This window comes from Pipistrellus kuhlii, unplaced genomic scaffold (assembly GCF_014108245.1).
Source record: "Pipistrellus kuhlii isolate mPipKuh1 unplaced genomic scaffold, mPipKuh1.p scaffold_m20_p_7, whole genome shotgun sequence".
NCBI lineage: Eukaryota > Metazoa > Chordata > Mammalia > Chiroptera > Vespertilionidae > Pipistrellus > Pipistrellus kuhlii.
The window spans coordinates 65,687,338-65,712,858 of NW_023425573.1; the positions used below are offsets into that span (position 1 = coordinate 65,687,338).

Sequence of the window (25,521 nt, forward strand, 5' to 3'; positions counted from 1 at the left end):
CAGAGAAGAAAGCTACCTGGGTGGTGAGGGTTGAGCCCCTTGTACAAATTTCATGTATCAGGCCTCTAGTAAATAAATAAAATGATAGTACATGTTTTCCTTTTAACCGCATTTGCCAGGTAACCAGAACAAACCTGATTCTAAGCGTACATGCTATCTCCGGCATCATCATATGTGTTTTTGTACACACAAATCATTTAAAAATCATTTAAGAAAGAAATTTAGTTGGAAAGGTAGATCACCTTTTTTTTTTTTTTTTTTTTAGAAGTTTGTTACGTTTGCTTAAGGATATAGTTTTTAACTGGCATCCATTTATTTGACACGGGTTTACTGAATTCTATTCTGTGTTAAGTTTATTATGAGGCACTTTGGGAATGAAAACTGAAAAGGCTCCAGGCCCCAAAGACTTTACTGTTTTTCAGAGAAGAAACGAAATACATTCAGAGAAGAAATCAAGTGCTAAAATGCAAGCCACTCATTTGGGGACTCCAGATGAGGACTAATTACTACCAGCAGGAGGAGCAGGATAAATTGAATGGAGGAGGAAAATGTTTACACCTGGTAAAATGGGCAAACAGTAGAGATAAGGAGAAAGATATTCTAGAAAGAGGGTCATTCTGATTTTCCTTACCATCTTCCCTCATAGCACCATGGATTTCTGCAAAGCACATACCTCGTTTTGTAACTGCATATTCATTAGGGTAATGTGTTCAATCGCTCTATCTTCCTCCATTAGACTGTGGTCTCCATAATGCCTGGATATGCTTTTTAGTCACCATTCTATGCATATTTGTACCTAACCTAGCAAAGTGCCTGGAACACAGTGATTGTTCAGCAAATGTTAACCCCTAAATGAGTGGTCAAGAGACTAGGATTCCACATGGTTTCACCATTTATCAGTTTTGCAATCTTGGGCCCTATTTCTAAGACTCTGTATCCTCATATTTAACATGGGGCTATGATCATTCTTTTCATATAGGGTTGAAGAAAGAATTAAGTAGGATAATGTATCTCAATGCCCTCCCCTGCAGGTCTGATTTCCCACAATATCCTTAGGGATTGGGCCTTAACAGGCAGTCAGACATCCCCCAAGGGGTCCAAGATTTGAGAGGGTGCAGGCCAAGCTGAGGGACAGACCCCTGTGCACGAATTTTGTGCACTGTGCCTCTAGTCTTCTTTATAAAATTAATTTACTTATTTTTAAATTATTGTTCACATTCAATATTTTATGCATTTCAGATGTACAACACAGTGATTCCACATTCATATACCTTACAAAGTAAACACTGCAATAATCCTAATAAACATCTGCCCCCCCCATACAAAGTTATTAAAATATATTGACTATATTCCCTTGCTGTACCAGGCTTCAGGTTCTCGAATTGATAATAAACAAACCAGATGAGCTGTGCTTAGGAATATGAGAAATAACTTGTTGTGGGATGAATACAAGCAGGCCCTGGAGTCTAGATCCCAGCTGTTGCTTTGCCTTTGACATGTTGGGTGATCTTGGATCAGTGATTTTATCTTTTTTATCTGGGTATTTCTCACCTGTTAGTCATATACAATTAGACTTACCTCCTGGGGCTATTCAGAGGTAAAATAAAATCCAAGCTGATGATACTGTGAACTCCAGTTCTCTGCAAATGTACATCAATCTCTGGCCCAGAAGGAAGCGGAGAGGAGGACGTGTGTGGACTGAAAATGCTTCCCTATCAGCTAGTATTTTCACTAACATATGCTGTGAAGAAGTGTAGGTACAACAACTAAGAGTTCCAACCTCTAAGCAGCAGTTCTTATCAGTGGTCTCCCTGAATGTGGTCATGGGACTTTAAAAATAATGTTCCATTTATTTTTATTTTCTTTCCAAATCAAATCCACTTCCCACTGGGTTTTAGTAGAGATAGGCAGAAAAAAGAAAAGAAAAAAAAAAGAAAAGAAAAAAGTAAAAAAAAAAAAAAAAAAAACTGTAGGAGGAAAAATTTAAGAGAATTGTATCTCTCTCTTTTTTTCCTATGAATTAAGAAAAGTGTCTTTTATGAATTTTACTAGCAGAACTCCATAGTTTAGTAGAAGTATGATTGAGAAATGTAACCTCTACAAGTCCAAGTGTTTGTAATTCTTCCTATTAGGATTTTGGGAATATTTACTAGTAAAGTACTAGGACTTTGTAGTAATCTGTGATCTATGGGTTTTAAATTACAGACTAAAGGAGATTTGTAGCCCCTGGTGGAGCTTGTAAAATCAAAGGCACCTATACTTTGTATTATGAGACTTGTGCTTGGGACAAATATGTGAGGTGCACATTTTATTTCATTTTTCAAAGAATACTATGAATAGGTAACATCCAAAATGTACAGAGTTGAAAACATTCCACTTTCTGGAGGAATGTTATTAGATTATTACATTCTCTCCAACATTATTTTGAGGACATGTTTCAGGCTCCAAATCTTGATCTGTCACACACAATAGACTCTTCATTATTTGGAAGTAAATAAGTATTTTATTCTCCACTTCCCAAGTGGACTAAAGTACAGATGAATCTGTGGGGAAAGACGGGATTGTGTGTGCTTGAAAGGAGTAGGTCAAGAGAAAAGGTGGCAACAGTTTGCCTTTGAGTAGAAGAAATTCTCAAGTCCAGATGAAGAGATTTTTGACTTATTTGAAATTGTGAATGACTCATACAGGGGTGGGCAAAAGTAGGTTTACAATTGTTCATATGGAAAAACATGTAATACAAGAATAAATAATAAAAGAATAAACTTTGTTTCACATATCCACAACTGTAAATCTACTTTTGCCTACCTCTCTGCTGCTCTTAAGGTGTGAACTAACAGGAGGGTAAATGGAATTGAAGTGGAAAGCCAGAAGAAATCTGAAAATTGAATCTTTGCTCCTGCAAGTCCCTTGGCTGCCAGGCTGTGAAAAGAATTATCTGGGCTTGAAAAAAGTGGAGGCAAAAAGAGACCACAGAGGTTTGGAACTATTTTTATTTCAATGCCAATATTTAAATAATTAAGCTACTTTCTGGAAATTGGAGTAAAATTTAATATTGCTAGAAAAGCAATCATTTCACATGCCCTGTGATGTCTCCATCCTTGGCCAGTGCTAGGAGAAGATCCCCTCCCCCACCCCGACAGCAGAGGGACTTTTCTTGAATGTAGACTACGTGCAATAGCAGTAGCTGAAATAATCTGTGGCCACCAGGTGCACAGACTCAGCTAACTAATACACCTCCTGAGGGTCAGCAGCACCTAACTGCTCCGCCCTCAGTATCTTTCTGCCAGTGGGTATTTGTAAATCAGTCATTTCCTTTGTTTTAACCATTTAGCAAAGGAATTATGCTTATCTTTCATGGGAAAGAAATAGTGGAACCTCAATAAAATTCTACCATCACAGGTTATTTTATCTTCGTGAACTTTTCCAATATATATTTTTAAGAGTTGGTATGCTTTGAGGGTTTGTAACTATTAAAATTCAAAAAGCCAGTTTCCTAGATGCTGCCTTCCAAAAGGTTCCAAATATAGATTATTCTTCTGTCCACTCTGACTGGAAATGGCAGCCCCCTGACCTCTCTGAACCGGCGCCGCTCACTCAGTTCACTCATGTCAGAACTTCATTCAGAAAAGTACTTTAGAAGAGATTGTTGTTTCCCCCTTTGAAAGATTAGCTAAATATTTCACTGTATTTTCAAAGCTCTTTTTTATTCAATATATTTATTTCTGATTCTATCCACAAGCAATGTTCAGTGGATGCCACTTCATTACTGTTTTGACAAAGTCATTAAGAAAAGGAGATGGCAGTTATAAAACTCTGCTCAGGTGCCCTGCCACTGCTAACCAAAACACTGATGATGATAATCTTCAGCAGCAGTCACCACCCTTTTGCCAGTCATTGAGAGATGGTTTGAAATGGCAGTCGGATCTATGCCAATGTTGGTCACATGGGCATGGCACTCCCAGGAAGATGTGCAAGAGAGAGAGTCACAGTACTACACTTGGTTGATCCCAGATTCATTGAGCTGGAATTCTGCACAGAAAGATGTTAATGGTCTCAATTTTCATGATGGATTCTCTCTTTGCAGAATGACACACGTTTTTCCTTCCTCCAGGAAGTTAGTGCAGCAGCAGTGAGGGCCATATCCTGCTTCAGAGGACATGACTGTCAAGCAAAGGCCAGGGATGTGTGGCTGAGCCCTGATTGACTCTGGGCACTCAGGTTAATAGTCTCTCCATCCTTCCTTTTCTTGGATGTGCCTTTTCTTACTGTGACAATGGTAAGATCTACATGACCAAGGCCAAGGTGTGAGAGTGAGGAAGAGCAACTACATTATTAACTCCTGGCCTTCGGCTTAAATGGAGCTATGATGCCAGGACCCTTTGTATCTCCACGTGAACTAGCTCATCAGGGAACATTAATAACTATGGAAGGAAAGTCCTGTTCTAAGAAAGAGGATCATGTTACCGAAGTGTTTCTGTGTGTTTATTAGGACTTGGTATTAAGGGTTCTGGGTCATAGTCCTATAAATACACCCAGGGGGACCAAAGCATAACCATTAAAATAAAGAAATACAAATGCACACGGGAGCAACAAATAAATGGTGATGGTGATGATGTTTTATTAGGAACCACATATGAATGATTCCAAATGCCATGCAGGGTTAGCGGAAGATGAGTCCTCCTGCCGTGCACACAGATAAATCCTGGCACATCACAACTTAATATGTTTTCCTTTCCTAGTTCCGATGGATCTGAAATTCAAGACCTCATTTACTAACGTGACAAACCTGGCTCCCAGGAAGGTGCTCGCGCTCCGCATTCTCTCGCTGTTCAGCGGTGGGGAACAGCAGTGCGCGGTTAGAAATAAGCAGAAAGAAACAGCATCCGCCTACCTGGTTGGCACAGCCTCGGGCAGGGTGTCCACTCGCTGAAGGCGGTCACAGCGCAGTCCTTTCTGCAGGGGAGCAGGCAGGGGCGCACTGTTTCGGGGCGAGTGGAATCCGGACACCTGTCAACATGAAGAGACCACATCAGTGCCTGCAAGGGAAAGTGAGTGCTTTAACGTAAAACTGTAGGATTTCAGGACAGAAAATATCGCCCTGTTGTTTTTTTTTAGAGATCAGAGAAGACAGGCCCAGAGCTGGGATCTACTGTCCAAGGGCTCTGAGGCCTCAGCTCTCTAGTCCCAGCCACCACACTACTTCCCCCCAGACCAGGAAAAGCACAGCTCCTGAAACGAACCAAAGACAAATGCCAAGGAGGGGTCTCTCTAGCAGCATCAATTCAAACAAGAAAAATTTGATTTTTTTTTTTTTTTTTGAATAGGCACATATTTTTTGAAGTGTTTTATTCAGGGTAATATATCAAATCAGTGATTTTGTTCAAAAGGAAGAGGGAAGTGCAAGGAACTATATGGAAAAATTGGGAAAGAAAAAACCATTGAATTCCATTGACCTATACATATGTGATTATTAACACAATTTACAATCATCAGGTGTCTCTTTAGAACCTGCAGATTGATGAAGTGAACCATAAGCAAGACATGACAGACTATAAGTAACATATATACTGACCAGCATTAGCAAGAGAAGCACTTCAATGATTTTGTTGATTATTCATTTAATGCTCACCTTGGGAAAAAAAGTAACACAAATAGTCCATGGATTCATTTCACTGGGAAGAACTGAAGTCTCAGGATATTGCAAACAAGTGTTGTTGTTTTTGTTTTTTTTTTCTTTTAAAAAATAAATAACACAGGGCTGAAAACCACATTTATTATCTTCTAAAACAGTGATATGCCAGGAAAAAACATAAAAATACCTCACAACACGTTTGCACTTTAAATTCTGTTCTTCATAAGTTTCCAATACAAACCGAGATGCAGTAAGCACAAAGCCTGCTGGTGTGAGCTTTGGTATCAGGTGCCCACTACAGCATTGTGTTTTGCCTCCATTCTTTCATTTATCCCTAAGGACAAAGTAAAAGGCACTACAATCTTCATTTTCAGATGATAACACTGAGGTGCCAAAGCCACCTGGGGACAAAGTACCTGAGAATAATTATAAAACACCAGGTCTAGCAAGTTCAAACAGGCAATTAAAAGTCCTTCCAGTACAAGAGAACAGAAGATGTACCAGATAAAATTCACAAGAAAATACTGGATTAAAAAAACGAAGAGCCAGCCATGGCCAGAGTTTCTCAATGATTGCACATGTGTCAAACACAAGGCCCGCGGGCCAAATCCGTCCCTCCAGGCCTTGCAATGTGGCCTGCACCGCGCTGTCATCACTGCACTCTGCTGTGTTTCCATCACAATGACAGTTTATGACTGTTCAGTAAACCATTCGGCCCGCGATTTAGGCTGGATTTTAGATTTTGGCCCCTTCTCTGATTGAGTTCGACACCCCTAGATTAGAGCATTGGCCTAGGCTGTGGGTTTGATTCCTGGGCATGGGTAGGTATCTGCTTTGCAGGTATGATTCCTGGCCTGCTCAGCACAATTGGTGTGGGAGGCAACCAATTGATGTGTCTTTCTCACCTCTCTCTCTCTCTCTCTCTCTCTCTCTCTCTCTCTCTCATCTCCTCTCTCCTCCTCCTCCTCCTCCTCCTCCTCCTCCTCCTCCTCCTCCTTCTTCTTCTCCTTCTTCTTCTTCTTCTTCTTCTTCTTCTTCTTCTTCTTCTTCTTCTTCTTCTTCTTCTTCTTCTTCTTCTCTCCCCCTTTCACTCTCTCTTAAAAAAAATCAATAAAAAATATACCCTCAAGTGAGGTTTAATGTGTCAACAATGACAAAAAGAGATGATGAGAGTGTGAAGATTCTGATGAAAGCCCACCAACTGATTTACAAAACTACAAATATACAAACACAGAGATTGTCCAAATTTCAAACACTAAGAAAAAATAAGAGAAGCGATGATAATGGTTGAGGGAGAAGAGGAAGGAAATAGATTATCCAAGAAGGAAGAATAATCTGATTAATATTAGACTTCATGAATTTACATAGTTATAAAAATGAAAACAGCCAAAACCGGTTTTGCTCAGTGGATAGAGCGTCGGCCTGCAACTGAAAAGTCCCAGGTTTGATTCCAGTCAAAAGCACTTACCTTGGTTGCGGGCACATCCCCAGTTGGGTGTGTGCAAGAGGCAGCTGGTTGATGTTTCTCTCTCATTGACGTTTCTAACTCTCTATCCCTCTCAATTCCTCTGTGTAAAATCAATAAAATATATTTTAAAAAATGAAAACATCTTCGTTTTAAATCGTTAGAAACAATACATAGACAAAACATGGGAGATGGAGTATGGCTGTGGAACAGAATGCACATGATATTATTCTTACACTCATAAGACACATTGGGCAAAGGACTGGAGATGGAAGGGAGAGAGGAGGAAGTGTAAGATGAATTAATGTGAATAGGCTGCATTCATTGTTTTCAAGTAATGAATCAATGAATGGACATTTTTAAATTGAGAAATGAAGAGATATATAAAGAATATTGGAAATTATATATCATGTAGGGTTAGAAACTAACCCTCAGAAAAGAGAACAGATAAGATATTAAATGGGCTGGCCCATATTGACATAAAGACACAGTGGATAACTAAGAAACTAATAAAGCCTTAGCCAGTGGCAAGGCAGGAGGCAAGGCAGGGGAGCAGGGTTGTCTGAAGGTTGTTACTATTATGTATTTCCTTGTGTATTGTTAAGATTTATGAACCATGTGAAAGCTTGCCCAGCCAAAATAAAAAGAGAGGGAGGGAAGAAACCTATAACAACTATTAAGAAGTGGTTGTATCTGGAATGTGGAGTATCAAGCGAAGGAGATAGTTGGGGACCAGTTGCTTCCCATCATCAGCAAATAAAATATATAATTTCAGTCCTACTATAGAGCATATCATTACTTGGATGAAAATGGAAAATATACTCACCAAAAACAAATTGCTCAATTCATTATGGTGGCATTTTTACTAATTATGCTTAACACACAAAAGCCTATCTACCAAATAGTTCAATTCAATGAATCTAACAACAAAAATAAAGAAAAAATAATGATATCCTTACAGTGCCATTTTGAGCATATAGTGTTATTTAAACAATCTACTCTGGTAGGGGAAATTTATGTCATACTTTAGTAGAGATAGCAAAAAAAGCATGAAAAACTAAAATCACTCCCAAGTCTTTTATTCACACTCTGAAATATACTGAAATTCAACTGAATTGCTGTGAATTCTAACTCCTCGCCAACCTCTCCTGGTATTTGGCTGGAAATGATAGTACCACTTGAGAGAAGCCAACACCCTGTGTGCACAGTGGGGCAGGAGGGCCTACAGCATCCTACTGCACATTCACCCAGACACTCAACATAGCTTAGAAATGGGTGGTGCCAGCTGTAGACTTGCTGGAGAGGCTGGCATGCTCTGCAGGGACGTGGCTCACTTCAGTTACGAGTGAGAGTTCATCTTTCTAAGGTACTAATATTGTCTGCTTTATTTAAACTGTTTTAGAATCACTCACTGAGACTAATGTCAACTCTCCACAATATGGCCCCCTTTCTCTCCATGTTCCTCCCCATGGCCCATAAGAGAGAAATGATATCTCTTCAGTGTCAAAGGTCAAGATGCTCAGGTTGTATTGCTTTTATAGAGTCCATGAACTAAGGGCTTTGTTGGAATATCTATGGCTTCAAGGATCATCACATTTTCAATGTCCATGAAATTTTTTTCTTAGTCTTTAAAATATTCTCTTTGACCATTAGCAACTTAGGTGCCCTCCCCTTCTAAAAACTACATGGTTTTATTTTCTGTACTCTTGTATTGTTACTGACTGAAAAAAAGACTTTTGACATATTTTGTGCTGCTGTTTTGTTGTGTGTGTGCAAATGTCCTAACTTTGAATGTTTTGATCTTAGAACTCCATCTTATGTCATAACTCAAAAATGCCAGATCTTAGTGCATTGCAAATATTAGTAACAATAAGTCAATGATTGACTAGTATCCTATGCTTTTTGACCCTGAAGACAAATAAATCCCTGGGAATAATGAGAAATCTACCCAGCTTTTTCCAAAACAAAATTGAAACCTTAAAGTGCAAGGAAACATGGATTCACTTTTTAGCAAACCAACTATCGAATATGACCCTTGCCTTTTGCTTTTATTGGTTGTGCTCTTGATAAAAGGATGAAGGCGTCCCAACTGAACACATATGTTTTCCTGGATTTGCACTGGCGCATTCTATAATGATTGTTTCTTGGTCACCCTGTAGGCCAAATTTCCTTATAAGCATTGTGAGAAAATGTATTACATTGAGCTATAAAGACTTGTCATTATTCAGTGCGCCTCCATAATCAAGATGCAGACACATGGTGCTCCATCTTCTCCAGCAGTCCTCCTATCCCAGAACTGATGTTCCAGCTCACTCAGCTAAGAGGACAAACCTGACAACTATTTAAACATTAAATGTTTCACTGGAACTTTATATTCCTATAACTCACAAAATGCCAGGTGTTTTTACATTAAAGGCAGAGAGTGACTTATCAGGACCTTGGAAAGCTTTAAGTTGTGTGTTTTTAATCTTTAGTATTATTTTTCTACATTGCCGCTGGGGAAAAAAAAAAAGCAACATTGAATCATGTAGCAAACCAAACAAAACCACAAAAATATACCAACAAGCTTTCACTTCTGTTTCAGTTGTGCCTAGCTAGTTCTCATTTTCTGATATGATCAGTTCTATTACTCATACAATGGTAACATTCTCACCTACACAACTGCATGGAAACCAAAACACCAACCCAGGGAAGTGAGAACTTGCAAGGAATTCTGTGCACCCCAGTGCAGTGAGCTTAGAGATAAAATGCATTATGTTAGCTGATCTGCTTCTTTCCTTGGACCCCAAGGCCACTGTCTTTTAGGAGGTTTTTCTCTCCTTTCCTTTTTCTCTTGCCCCACCCCCACATCAAGGATTTCACAAATGTCAGGGCATATTTCTCCACTGAAATGGCTTTCACTTAAAAAAGAACAAAAATATTTATTTTTTTAAAAGGGCAGAGAAAAGGATATTTTCTACTGTTGATAATCTCACTATCTCACAATGTGTTTTACTGGACAGTAGATACCATTTTCTTAGCTTAATTCATCTCATTAACCACAATAATTTTAATTGACTTGACTAAAATCAATCAGGCTACTTCTGTTTAGCAGGATTGTTTGGAGATGTATAGTAAGAATTACAATTAGGTTAAGTCTCCAGCCTCATTAACAGTGCAAAAAGTAATGAGTAATATCTGTGTGTGTGTGTGTGTCTGTGTGTATCTGTGTGTGTGTGTGTGTGTGTGTGTGTGTGTGTGTGTGTGTGTTAGGGAAATCATCTGTGCAATTCATTTTTCTTGTTGGTTAACTGAACAAAACTGGAGGTTATTTACTGTAATAATAATAGTTTAATTTCACTTACATAAATGTTAAATAAAAGTATTCATTTGTGAATCATGTTTTAAACTATTAACTTGTGTTCTTGTGACTTGAAGGGTAGGGCATAAAATATCATTGAGTTAAAAATTGAGTAAATTGATGTGTTAGACTTTAATTTAAAAAATCTGTCTCATTCAAAGTGATTTTGAGGATAGAAAAGGAAATAAGAGTGCTATTTGAACATATAATCTGACTTTTCATGCCCAAATAGCCTTTACAATGTAATGATAATTTATTTGCTAAATGTCAGTGTCAATTCCAATGCTCTTTTGCTAAGAAAGAAACAAATGGTATTCCCATCAAGGGAATTGTTATTGTAAGGTTCCAGCTGAGAAGTTTGTAATGCAGAAGCAAGACATGGAGTCCAGGTGATTAAAAAAAGGGGGGAAGGGGGTAGTCTGTGCTCCCAGGCAAAGCTTGCTGGTCCAAGGGTGGGCCAGGAAATTTCCACCAAAATGCAGCATAGGCACTTCTTTTATAAAGCTGTTCAGTGAGGGGAGGGTGGAAGGCATGAGAGGTGTGGAATTCCTGCCTTGGGCCAGGGGTCTAGGAAAGCCCTAGAAAGGCTCCAGCTAGCCAGCTATCTTTGTCACCATCCACCTTGCAGATGCTTGCATCAGCTCTGGGCTTCCCCCCTGCCTGGACCTAACAGTTATCTGTTGTGATTCAGAACTAAGCAACATTTTGTCAAAGGTAGGAGATCAGACTTCAAGTATTCAAAAGGTTTTCATCACTATAAAGAATATTATTGTATGTCACACATAAGGCAAATTCCCACATCTAGTACCTACTTATTTTTATTTGCATATCAAAGCTAATACTTCATGCATCCTTTTTTAAGCAGTTGAATATTTCCATCATAAAAATAACATTATTAAGGATGCAATTCTTTCCAAGATAAAATGAGTTCTCTTCATACCATTTTAAGCCACTTAGGATTTTACCATATCCTCAGTAATTAGATAGTCACCTTAAGTAGGTGGTATGTAAACATTATTTCCATGTTTAGCTTTAACTAACTCCCATGGTTACCAGGCTAAAAATACCAGGCAAGTTTCAACACACAACTAACAGAATTCCATGTTCCAATAATCATCAAGAGCAATGTAGCATTGGATGCTAAACAGAAATAACATTTATGAGTTAGTTAGAGCCGAAGGCCATATGTATGATCTCTTCATTACTCTTCACGGCAGTCCCCTTTGCCAAAATTTATTATGGTAGATAAAATATATTTTTGAGGCAAATAAACATCATCTACTCTCATTTTTCTCTAATTTATATCCAAGACTTGGCAAGCATATAGGTCAAGTTAATTCATAAATTCAAAAATGCTTATGGGACACTAATACACACCCAACACTGCTCTAAAGTCTGGAGTCCTTACAGTAGAGAATATCAACCCCAGTACTTTGGAAGGCACAGTTAAGGGGAGGGAGGATAAGGTCTTCCTGACAGTGTTTCACTTAAAGTCACAGTTGTCTTCACTTTCACTCGCAGAGCCAGCTGCCCATCGGAAGCTCCACCACCAGCAGCATCTGGCCCATCTGGCCAGTCTGCATGTTTCTGCCATCAGCAGTTCATTTTCCTTAACCGAATGTCTATGACTTTCCTTACACAGGGTGAATGTGGTTTCCATGGCAGTGTGGATAAGGCCCAGAGCCTGTTATCATGGTGCCCCAAGATGAGATGAATCAGGTGTCTGAGTTGCCCATGGCAGCAACACAAATTGGATTGAATGAGGCAGGAGAGCAAACGCACTCGCCTTGGTTGCCAGGAAAGGCAGTGGTATAATTAAGGGGGATGAAACCAGGGCTTAATGCTGCCAGGATCTGTTCTGTTTCGATTTCTGCTTCTTTCTGAGCATCAGCTTCATTCTCCTCTCTTACTTTTTCCACCAAGCCTCACCAGACTATGGAAACTTTCAGTTCATATAGCTAGATCACCAGGAATAGAAAAAGAGATGGTTTCATTTTCCCATTTTTGAAAATTCCTTGGGAACATCTCTAACTTGCCTAGTGTGCACCAGTCCATCCTGGTAACCACCACTCCTGTGACTGGGTGGGGTCTTCACCACAAATAGGGGACTAGTCAAACATGGCCACTTGGAAACCTCTGTGGCCAGTTAGCCAGTCTCTGCATACTGCATAGGCCCTTCACTCCCCACGAGATTACCGCAGAAACTCAAGGAAGAGTAACGTCTCTTTATTTGGTCTAGAGATGAAACCTCTGCAGCTGTGCTTTCCACTCAATTACATATTTTCCTCCATCACTTGTAATTATTCCTGACCCCTTTTTAGATCTGTATTCTACTCTCCATGTCCGAAATCTCCTACTTATTTTTATTTATTTCTTTACAACTTCATATGCCAACTACAGTGTCTATGAGATTGTAAACCTGCACAAGGGAATGAATTAATATATTCAAAATGGCTGCATAAGTTTATTTCTCACAGCAGAAAAGATCAATGGGACCTAAAGAAGAATCAAATTCAACCCTATAATTTCAAAGTTCAAACCTGCCTTCATGTAGACCTAGTCTTTGCATGAGTAAGAGTCAAAACTATTAAGATCAGCTCTAAACAATTGAATTACTCAAACAGATTCTTATTTATTTTATTTACTGTTATCCATTAACTAATACACATATCATAACTTAATAAAATGTCTACCTTTGTTAAGACATCGTTTTTAATTTTTAACAGTCAAGACAAAATAAAATGTATTACTCTAGCACAAACTGAGGCATATTCAGCGCTTAAAAAATGCTTTTAACTAAAAATACTCCAATAGGCAAATATCCTATGCACTTTCACTAAATTTTGATAATACCTTCTGGTCATCACTTGTCCCACGTGACTCTTGACACAAAAGACCTTCCGTGTCTGAATGCCCACACCACAGGCAGCTTCTCCATTCCATCCAATGGTTGCATTAAGAGCAGTGCCCAATGTGTCTTCAGCACAGGGGCCCCAAGGTGATGTCTCCCAATAGAGTTGCATACAGGAATGGTCATTGCATGAGCGATATTCTTGGAGGGCCTGACTAGGGGGGCATGGCTTTCCACCTGCAAACAACAAAATATAAAAGAATGCCATTGTGGTTCGTTTTTTTTAAATATATATATTAAAATTTTTAATATATATATAATATTTTTATTGATTTCAGAAAGGAAGGGAGAGGGAGAGGGAGATCGAATCATCAATGATGAGAGATAATCATTGATTGGCTGCCTCCTGCACACCCCGAGTGGGAATCAAGCTTGCAATCCAACATGTGCCTTGACTAGGAATTGAACTGTGATTTCCTGGATCATAGATTGATCTTTAACCACAGAAGCATACTAGCCAGACTCATTGCTAATTTTATTAGCATGTTCTTTTTATTGTTTTTGCTATTTTTATGATCTAGAAAAACAGCCTTTTTGACACAGCTATTGAAAGGCATAAGCAACTGCACTCCTTTTCCCACTTTAAGGACATGCTCTTTTGTCCGAAATAATAGTCTGAAGATTTATCCATTTTAGATAAATGTTATCCATTTTCTAAAGAACAGGAGCAATACATGTCAATTATATTTTTAAAAATAAGTGATTCTATTGCCCACCTCTGAGTCATGCATTGCTGAGAAGAACTCTAAAGAAATCTTTTATTTTAATATAACTATGCCTAATAAATGAGTCAGTTATATATCAATAAAATAGCCCATGATATTGAATTGATACTGGATCCAACATACGTGTGCTCATGTGTTAGTGTGCGTGCACACACACACACAGGTATGCACACACAAGCACTCCTGTTGCCTATAAATGGCCTCTCTTTGCTAAGAGAGCATTATTTTATCAGAGCACCATTTTAAAACACCCTTCCTCCATCAAACAGTGCGTCTTATAACAATTTGAGAAATCCAGAAATCTCTCTCAAAGTTTGGCAAGAGGAAGCCACCCTTGACCTCTGGAATCATATTTGACAATGTGTTATCCACAGGCTGGGAGACCAGACAGATATAGATCTTCACACTCTTGGTGAGTCAGACAATCACATTTCAGTACTGTCTTTTCTTTTACATTTTTATATGCCTGTGACAACTGGTATTTATCTAAAGCATTTGATTTTTTTTCTCAGTCTTTCACACTATTTTATTCAGTGGGCCAAATGCTCAAGAAAATTTGTGACTCAGGTTTTATTATTCTTGTTAAAGTTTTCCCCCATTAAATACTATAGACTTTTCCCCACTCCATACAAAATTATAAAAGACAGTAGAGGCAGCAGTTGCCCTTTAAGAATATGAAAATCTTCATTCATCTTGACACTGGCCCCTGTCTCAGAATCACAGAACAGAATCTTGTTGAAAAAGGAGCTCCCTGCATCTGGAGGCCACACTGCATTGTTGCTCCCATTGAGCTGTGGGCGAACAAAGCTGGGGGAAGGCCTGAGAGAATGACACCCATCGGCTGGTTCCAGACACTGCTATCAATGATGGGGACAGCTGCTCCTCTAATTTTTTCTGATGCCAACCATTTACATTCCCATCACACACTTCAGCTTCTTCAAAGCCATTTGTATAGCGCTCGTCCTTTCTCCTCTCACCACATGCCAGCAGAACAGAACAGAACATCAGGGCTCAGAGATCAGGGAGCTTGCTGAAGTGACGGGCAGTTTCCAGTTAAAGAGCCATGCCTTTCAATTCCTAATTTGGCACCCTTCTTACCAGACATATTCCAATTATGTCCCCAACTACATGAGCTGGATGTGTATCAACCAGCTCTTTTTCTTCCCTAAAAGAGTTTAATGACAAATAACAGAATGGACTTAAAACAACTCATGCAAATAAATGGAACTCAGCAGAGACACCCTTGAGGATTAAAGAGAACAAGCACACAATGACAGAACAGTGTTCATTTGGACTCGAGGAATACCGAAAATCACCTGAATGTGTCTAATCCTGTTATATCATCTTCACAGTTACCTAACAGAAAACAACAATTGGGCAATGGACTTCCTTGAAGTCTTCACTATGACCCACCTTCTCCAGCCAATGCCAGGATAGTTCTTGACCTGGTTTGTTTCCCATCCGAGTTTTTATTTGAACAAGACTGGGAGCAGGATGACCACTCTGTCCACTGGCTCACCACGCAATCCATCCTGCAGGGAATTTCACAAGCCGTCCGTTCAGGAGGAACAGATGCTGGGCAGAGACTCCCTGCCACATCTTCTCCTGTAATCAACCAGACCAAAGCACATGCTGGTTAATGCTCAATCCAGGACAGTCCAAGGAACATTGAGGCTCACTGCTTCCTCTATTACTTCATTTTAGCTCAGAAGACTTCACTTTGTGTCTAAACCAATAAAGCATGGAAAATGATGGTTTCTCCAGCCATTCGTAATGCCTGTGTCAAGGAAAACTGCCAGGAGATCATTTGGCATTTAGAAAGGCAGGTACTACAGCAAAACTGGCACTTGTTATTCTTCACAGGGACACAATGGGCTTCTTCCAGCAACAGCTCAGCCATGGATGGCTGGAGACAGACATGATTGATGCATTATTGACAACCACAGGTAACAAGTATATGCTTTACTGCAAGATGGGGGTCACAGTTGCCTGTTGTCCTGAAAGCATAATTTATGTTGAGCATTTTGTTCTACCCTATAAGAAAGAATTTTACCAATCTAATTTTCTGGTGTGTGCTTTTGCTCCAAATACGTAACCTTAAGCAAGATGATCACACCATTACTCTTTTACCTTATTTGTGCATAGTGGCAAGTAATCCAAAACCATAATGAAAATAGATCCATGGCTGAATTATATAATGTGCTGAGAAAAATGTTGAAAGGCAGTCCAAAATTCTTCCAAAAGCATTTACTATCCTCCTTTGAATGCACTTATAAATTACTTAAATGCATATATTTTTATAACATATATTTACTATAAATATATATTTATAATTTACAGATGTTAAGACTGAGGTGATCTTTTCTTTTTAAAAAAATGTATTTTGTATTTTATTTTATTTTTTTATTGATTCCAGAGAGGAAAGGTGAAGGAGAGAGAGAGAGAGAGAGAGAGAGAGAGAGAGAAACATCAATGATGAGAGAGAATCATTGATCAGCTGCCTCCTATATGCCCCACAGGGAGGATCAAGCCCACAACCTGGGCATGTGCCCTGGACCAGATCGAATTGGGACCCTTCATTCCACAGGCCGATGCTCTATCCATGGAGCCAAACTGGCTAGGGCCTCAGGTGATCACTTTGAAGTTACTTTCTATATCTCAGATTATTACAATGTTTTAATTAAAAAGCTCTCTCTTGGGTTATTTCTTCTCCATTTATAGAATTAAATATGCTTCACAATTAATAATTCAACTGCTCCTCTTTCCCTATTCACAGTCACCCCATAAAAACAGCAGACAGAAACAACAGTGATATTGTTTATAGTTCGACATAACAACATGAAATGTGGAATGACAACTCTAGGAGAGAGCCTGTGTGTGCGACTTTGTGCCTGTGAAATGCTCTTTTCATATTCTTAGATAAAACTACTAAAAAGGGGATTAATATTTATAAAGTATCTCCTTTGTGCCAGGCACTGTCCTTGTAGGAAACTCTCAGTGCAGGTGTGACCCCTGCTTTATAGGCGAGGAGTCAGGGGCTCTGAGAAGAAATCTTGGACAGAATTGCATAGGACTGAGCTTGGAATCAATTTAAAACATTCTGGCCCCAAACTTCTACTTTCCCCATGAACCATGCTGTGTCTAATTCCCTGGAGATGTATGTTCCTTTTCTGCGGAAGTAAGTAAAAACACGTGACAGTAAGCAAACTGCCTGAAGAAGACTGTGCACTGCTAATATCTGCATTCATATTTGTAACTGAGGCCAGGCTCATTGCCCTTGAGGTACAGATACAACTATTCAAACATATTATGAGAAGTAATAGAGATCCTAGCACACAATCAAGCTGAAAGACCAGTTCCAAACATTCTCTTCTTAGTATCGATCTATTTTCAGGTTAAGCCTACATTATATGGCGCATGCTTGCACATACACACAAACACACACAGACACACCAATACTACAGCTAATGGGTAGTGGTTTTCCAACTACATAAGGAGGTAGGCAAAACAAAACACTCAAATTACATCTCTAATCAAAATCCAATTTCCACATTTACAAATATTAGTAGCATCATTTATATACAAAACACTTTAAAGCAGTGTCTTTAGAACATTTCAAGAATAAATGATAAAAGAGGGGAGGGCTGAGAGGACTGGGTTGAGTTAGTAGAATAGGCTTATTACTAAAGAATTCCTCAATTTTGAAAATGCCAATTTATCGTGTACATTTCCTAGGGTGGAAATGGTATGTTGTTTTTTTGAGCTTATTCGACCAATGGCCATCCCTTTTTAAGGAGCATCTGTCCCAGAAATGGTATTTTTATGAATATGCTTTGAGAAAGCTCTGCTTTCAAGAGTTATATATAATTATCAACAATTTGATGAGCACATAGTATGTCCAGAGTATATGATGGTATATAAGTAGATGAAAATAACTTATTTACCCCATTAGAGCTCATAGTTAATAACAGAGATTAGCTATAAACACATGAGAATAAAACTATCTCCAAAAGTAAATTAAATGCCAAGCCATGGCTCAGTTGGTGGGGCATTGTCTTATACATCCAAAGGCTTGATTCCCAATAAGGAGAGTGCAAGAGGCAGCCAATGGAAGTATGGCTCTAATGGATCTCTCTCTCTCTCTCTCATGGAAGTATGGCTCTAATGGATCTCTCTTTTTCTCTCTCTCATTCTCTCTCTCTCTCTCTCTCTCTCTCTCTCTCTCTCTCTCTCTCTCTCTCTCTCTATCTCTATCTCTCTCTATCTCTCATTTTTCTTTCACTCATTTCCTCTCTCAAAAAAATCAATTTAAAAAATCTTAAAAACAAAAAAAGTGCATGACAAGCTGAGAATGTGTATTTTTTAAATATATTTTATACAAAGAGGAAGGGAGAGAGATAGAGAGTTAGAAACATCAATGAGAGAGTCATCGATCAACTGCCTCTTGTGGGATATGCCCGCAACCAAGGTACATGCCCTTGACCAGAATCGAACCCGGGACCCTTCAGTTTCCAAGCCGATGCTCTATCCATTGAGCCAAACCGGTCTTGGCAAGAATGTGTATTTTGAACAAGAAATTCTACAGGAGTTAGCATGACAGCTGAAGCCTTTCAACATGGAGAAAGAGAAAGGTTCAGGACTGGTGGCAATGAGGGCAGGCATTTCAGGCATCAAAGTGCCAACAAAGGTATCATAGCAGAAAAGTACAAGGTATCTGGAAGACAGTTAATTCTGAAGTTACATGAGGAAAAACGAATGCCTATGTTGAAAGAGTTATTGGACATCAAATTCTGAATGACTTAGACTGACACACAAGTCGTATTATATTTATTCCTTCCTTAAATTCCCATTACTTAGGTTTCCCATTACCCAAACTTAATGTTTTCCCTAGTTACCAGTCAGAGCCCATTATATTTAGGTGCTTGAATGCTTTTCAAGGGCTATGCATTCATATAAAATGGTACACACACTTCCTTGGTGCAATTAATTGTCAATTCTCCACCAACAATTTGATAGCTTATCTATACAGGCCAATTAAGAAGTAAGAACAAGGTGAAGAGCCTTTCTTTAGGGGAGACAAATTAATAGTCATAAGCATACTTTGAAATATGTGTAAGCCATCATCATACCTAATGATAGACAAACATGCAAACTGACCTTACATCCACTACACCCACAGCCAATCAGAGTGATTATGCAAATTAGCACAACAAAGATGGAAGTTAATTTGCATACGTTGGTGCCCAGCAGCCTGTGTCCTGAGAACTTTCTCAGCACCCAGGTCCCTCCAAGGTAGGCCTGGGGTAGGTCCAGAGCAACAGGGAAGACCTGAGCCAGGGGGCTCCTGGGCAGGGGCAGAGCCAGAGATCGGAAAGAACTGGGGGGCCCCTTCCCAGGCTCCAAGACTTTAGGCCTTAGAAGGGGTGGAGCTGGTGATTAGTGGGAGCTGGGGGTCCCCTACCCAGGCCCCAAGCCCAGGTTAGAGGCTTGGAGCCTAGGTACGGGTGGAGCCAGGTGATCAGGTGATTGGAGGGAGCTGGGGGTCCCATGCCCAGGTCCCAAGCCTATGCCAGAGGGTTGGGGCCTGGGCAGGAGCAGAGCCAGGTGATCAGAGGAAGCTGGGATTCCCCTGCTTGGGCCAGAGAGTTGGTGTCTTGGAAGGGGCAGAGCTGGGTGCTCGGGCGATCAGAGGGAGCTGGGAGTCCCCTGCCCAGGCTCAGAGGGTTTAGGCCTTGGCAGGGGCAGAGCCAGAGAATATTGAACTACAATCTGTATGAACTACAGAGGTAATATCTTTTCTGACCGCTCATTGGCTAAACTCCCTGTTTGCCACTGGTAATATTCTTAGTAACTTGGCTATAAGAATCCAAAAAAGGTGATCTAGGTTTTTTCTACCACACTCCTGGAGAAAAAAAAAAAAAAAAAAAAAAAAAAAAAAAAAAAAAAAGGAAGTTTGCTGCTGGAGGGCTAAGAAATGTCATATCCTTCCCTAGCCAGTTTGGCTCAGTGGATAATGCCTAGGCTTGCCAACAACAGGGTCCGGTTAGATTCTGATCAAGGGCATGTACCTAGGTTGCAGGCTCCTTCCTGGCTGGAACACAAATCAGGTCTCATGCAGGAGGCAACCAATTAAAGTGTTCCTTTCACTTTGATGTTTCTCCCTGTCTTTCCCTTTCTCTCCCACGTTCTCTAAAAATCAATGAAAACATATCCTCAGATGAGGATAAAAAAGAAAGAAAGAAAGAAAGAAAGAAAGGAAGGAAGAAAGAAAGGAAGGAAGGAAGGAAGGAAGGAAGGAAGGAAGGAAGGAAGGAAGGAAGGAAGGAAGGAAGGAAGGAAGGAAGAAGAAAGAAAGAAAGAAAGAAAGAAAGAAAGAAAGAAAGAAGAAAGAAAGAAAGAAAGAAAGAAAGAAAGAAAATGTCATAACCTATGAAAGACACATGTTGAAAATGCCTAAAGAAAGTTGACATTTTTTCATGGTGAAGGGACCAGAGTCCATGTTGATGAAAACTGGGGTGACTGGCAGTGGCTGCAGCAGCGGGGTGATGGGGCTGGTGTCTTCCCCTGATAGGACATCCCCTGAGGGTTCCCAGTATGTGAGAGGGAGCAGGTTGGGTTGAGGGACCCTCCTCCCAGTGCATGAATTTCGTGCACTGGGCTCCCAGTTTTTTAAAGATTAAAAAACAAAACAAAACAAAACAAAAACAAAACGGAAAAAAACAAAAAAAAAAAATGCATAATGGGATCCTAGTCTGACAGAGTTAAGTATCTGAGGATGAATCATAGCACCACTTATCCTCATGAGTATGTCATGTAACACCTTTGAACCTCAGTTATCTCACTTCTGAAAATGAAATAGTAACAGCTACTTTTCAGGGATATTTTAAGTATTAGAAGTTATTTATGCAAAATATATAAGCAAGGTGCCCAACATTTTAGAGGACTTTCAAAATATAGGGACCTTAAAAAAATGTTCTTTGCAAAGATATATACCACAAAACCCTCATTCATCTGAAAAATTTAGATATTTATGCCATAGCCATGGAAAGCATCTGCCTTACCATTCGTGTATATGCACAAATAACTCCCGACAGCTTCACAGGCTGATTCACACAAAATATAAACACCATTTATAATTTTCCATATCATTTTTATATGGTCAGCTAAACTAAATGATTTTAAGAGCCAAAAATGAAGCACTTGTGCCTGAATAACTCCACCTGCCCGTCAACAGTGGTATAATTATCTTCCCATTTCACAGAGAGCACCCGTCTTGAAAGAGGAGCATTTATTATCTCCTGTTTTCATTTTTTTTTCGGGTGGATCAATGAGTCAACTGAAATCTCAGTCAAGCATGGAAAATAGAGCATCTGGCACAGAGACATGGCCATTAAAAGTCATTTTCACCAGCTCTGATCATCTAATATCATAATAACAAAGAATATATTTAAGAGTGAAATCAAATTCATCTTTCAAAATACTATAAAATCACATCCTCATCAGCCTCCTTGGGATCAATAATGACAACCTCTGCATTATCTCCTCTTGGAGTAGACTTATTTAAACCATCTGTGATTCTGAGAACCTGGGATACGGTGCTGCTTTCACCTTGTCACTCAACATTTTTTAAAAACAATAATTTAATGTGGTGAAATTCACATTACATAAAATGAAGGCTTTAAAAGTAAACACTTTAGTGGCATTTAGTAAATCACAATATGATTTCTACAGAGTTTGAATACATTTTAATTGCTCTAAAGTAAAACCCTTTACCCATTAAGCATTTTCTCCCCATTACTCACTCCCCTCAGTCCTTGGCAGCCACTAATTTATGTTCCATCTCGGTCAATTAAATTATTATGAATATTTCATGTCAATGGAATCATACAATTTGTGATTTTTTTTTTTTTTTTGCTGGCTTCTTTCACATAGCATAATATTTTAGAGATTGATCTACGTTATGACACATATCACTACTTTATTCTATTTTATGATAAAACTAGTGGCCTGGTGCATGAAATTCATGCATGGGGGAGAGGGGACCCCTCAGCCTGGCCTGAACCCTCTCCAATCTGGTCCCTCAGGGGATGTCAGAATTCTAGTTTAGGCCCAATTCTGCACTGGCAATTGGACATCCCTATCACAATTCAGGATCGCTGGCTCCTACATGCTCACCTGCCTGCCTGCCTGATTGCTCCTAACCACTCTGCCTGCCAGCCTGAATGCCCCTCTCCCCCCCCACCCCTCGCCCCCTGCCAGCCTGTGGGTACTGGAGAAATGCTGGAGAATGGAAATTAGAAATTGGGAGCCATTTTTATTTTCATTACAGTTTGGCCTTTAGTGACTGATTTCTGGGTTAGGCCCTCCTTCTCTCTGGACCTCAGTTGCCCCAACTGTAAAATGGCAGCTTGGATAACTGGATTCCTAGGCCCCTTCCATGGTAACAACTGGGATTCTGTGAAAGCTCAAAGCAGCTGGCTGTGGCCCCACACCCTGGACACCCTGAAAATCCCAGGCTGGGGTCACACGGGAAAGGGCTCCAACCCCACCCAGACCACGATTTGAGCTTCCTGAAAACTCAGGGTCTCCCTTCAATGGCGTGTACCCCATGAATGCACAGTGCCTGGCACTTTCACACCGTGCACACTCCTCAGAGGTGCTTGCACTCGGGAAGGCTGGGGGTTCCTGAGGCACCTGAAGGCAGAGGGTGGGGAGAAGGAAAGAGGATTTGCAACAATACCGCTGGAAGGAGGCAGCCAGGGCTGAGGTGGTGGTGGTGTCAGCTGGAGGCAGAGGCTAAGGCATAGGAGGAGGTGCCCAGGCATTTCCCCTCCCATTGTCTCCAGTCCCTGACAGGCCGGGCCCTGATCCCCCAGTGTGTCCTGTGCCCCAGACCAACCAACCAACACTTATCTTGCAGTGCCCGGCTGTCCCCCTGCTCTCTAAAGCTACTTATCCCGGGAATGCTCACATGGAGCCCAGGAGAGAACCCACAGACAAAAAGTGAAACTTGGGCAGGGCTGGAGCAACTGCTGGTTGGTGCCTTTCCCCCTCCTTCCCATCATCCCCACCCCCACCCTCAGTCTCCCATGTGGTGCCCTGAGAGCTAGAAGCTGATGGCAGAAGCCTGAATTCCTGACTTTGCCTGCATGCATTTGTTCATATAAGCTATGGGAAGACAGGTGCCTGGGAGCTGCACGGCACTGCCTGCTGGGGGAGGAGGTGCCTGCGGTGGGCAGGGGCTGTGCCAAAAGGTGGGTGCACAGCGGACATTTTATTTCCTGGAAATGAGAGGAGGGGACCAAGGGATGCAGGATGTATCCACTGGCTCTGGCCACAGCAGCCCAGAGCAGCAGCCTCCATGGCAGGGGTCTTCAAACTACGGCCTGCGGGCCACATGCGGCCCGCAGAGGAGTCTGATCCGGCCCACCAGGTTTTTTGGGCAGTGAGCGCAGCCGAGGTGTTACAGTAGGAATTAGTAGTTCATATAGTCCGGCCCTCCAGCTCTCTGAGGGACCGTGATCTGGCCCCCACTTTAAAAAGTTTGAGGACCCCTGCTCCATGGGATTGGGGCTGGGGCCCAGACTCCCTGCAGACTTATGTGTCTGCCAGCTCCATGGCTCTGGCCAGCACCGCCATTTTTGTGGCTATGAGCACCACCATATTTGGTGCACAGTGATGGTTAATTTGCATATTACTCTTTTATTAGATAGGATAATATTTCATTGTATGTATATACCATAATTTTTTAATTCATTCATCTGTTGACGGTTATCTTTCGGCTACTGTGACTATGAACACATTTATACATGTACCTACATGTTTGAGTGCCTATTTTCAATTCTCTTTGGTATATATTTGGGAGTGAAATTCTGTGGTCATATTCATCACTAATATTTTTGTTTGTTATTCTGGGAGCCATGCATAAATGGCTGTATGACTGACTAGGTCTTGGCCATAATTTACACTGCTCTTCTCATGCCTAACCATTCCTGGACAACAGCAAAAGTACTTAGATGAGAGAAAGATCTTTGAATATATTAGTGTACATAAGGGTCGCTAATTTTTTTCCATTCAAATGTATATACTACTTTAAGTATAAATACCTCATGGCAAACATTCTATAGCTATTAGTCAAGCAATCATATAAACTTAACACTAATATAGCTATCATAGTTTGGACTTTCAACATAAAGCTAATGTTTAAACTATACATTTGAAATATAGTACATTCGTGGCATTTGTCGTTTTGTGACTTTGGAGAAATTATAATTTAATTTTATGAACTACTATCTATCTTGTATAACAATTAAAAAAAACTATACTTATTTACTACTGATCTAGACTATTGTTGTCCAAAAGAGTAAAAATATATAGATAAAGATAAACTCAGATATCCACAAAACTACAATATGATTTGAAAACTACCTCAACATTTTGTCATCATACAAACTTCAAATTACCATATACTTTCAAAAATAGTTCATGCTCAGCTATTTTATGGTTATTTCCTCTTATATACTATTAAACTATCTATGGAAAATAATAAAACAGTTATGGAAAATACTCTCCCTGTCATAAAATTTAATGTACTATTTAAATCTCAGAGAAGAAAAGCCAATAAACATTGATTAAATGCTTGCCAACAGCTGAGAAAGATGTCAACAGATAGCACATAGCAAATATTCTGGAATTCATATATACTTAATTCCATTTTAAAAATTTAAATATTATCTCCTTACAGGCAAGTAGCCCATGGCTACTTCTGGACTGAGAACATAATCAGCTAAGGAAATGTTTATATTGCAAACCAATAAAATATGAAACAAAGCTAAAGGATAAACAGAAGTTATCTATGTACAACAATACTATGCCAGCATTGCAATGAATATTTCTGCTTGTTACTACCACAATCTGAAGCTTATCTGTCTATTTAATTTATACATAAAAGAAGACAAATAAAGAAACCTGATTTTAAGTATGACCATATTCATAATAACAAAAAATCAACTGCCCTAAAATAACATGGGTAGCTGATATTTGTGTAAGGGTGGGCTATACTCTGTGCTAACCACAAAACATGTAATGGTTTAATGAATATTCATATTTATGTTATTAATGAGGCATTATTCTTTCACCTGAAGTAGAGAGAAGCTAAAAAAAACCTTGTCAGAAAGTTAGGTAGCTCATAAATGTCTGAGCTGGTACAGTTAAAGCTGTCTGTTAGACATTGCAAGCTATGTTCTTTCTATCATGCTGTATTGCTGCTTCCTGGCTTATACTTCATATGTATCATTCCTATTACGTTAATTTTAGCCGGTGCCAAACCATAAAGAAGGGATTCTCTACAATCCTTTGTCAGCTTCTCAGTAAGTTTAGTATTGGAAAGGGTAAGTCAAAAGGAATAGGCTCTCTGATTATCTGGGAATTGCATCTTGGGATGGGGCA

General features: G+C 39.8%; 1 protein-coding gene across 1 annotated transcript in view; it reads right to left on the reverse strand.

The window, feature by feature from the left end:
- Nucleotides 1-25,521, reverse strand: part of THSD7B (thrombospondin type 1 domain containing 7B) — a 696,543-nt gene that overhangs the window by 349,038 nt on the left and 321,984 nt on the right. Inside the window, exons 7-9 of the mRNA XM_036422004.2 lie at nucleotides 15,487-15,678; nucleotides 13,291-13,525; nucleotides 4,892-5,007 (exon numbers count right to left, since the gene is read on the reverse strand). Of these exons, the coding sequence (XP_036277897.1) occupies nucleotides 4,892-5,007; nucleotides 13,291-13,525; nucleotides 15,487-15,678 (543 nt within the window). The remainder of the gene's footprint in view (nucleotides 1-4,891; nucleotides 5,008-13,290; nucleotides 13,526-15,486; nucleotides 15,679-25,521) is intronic.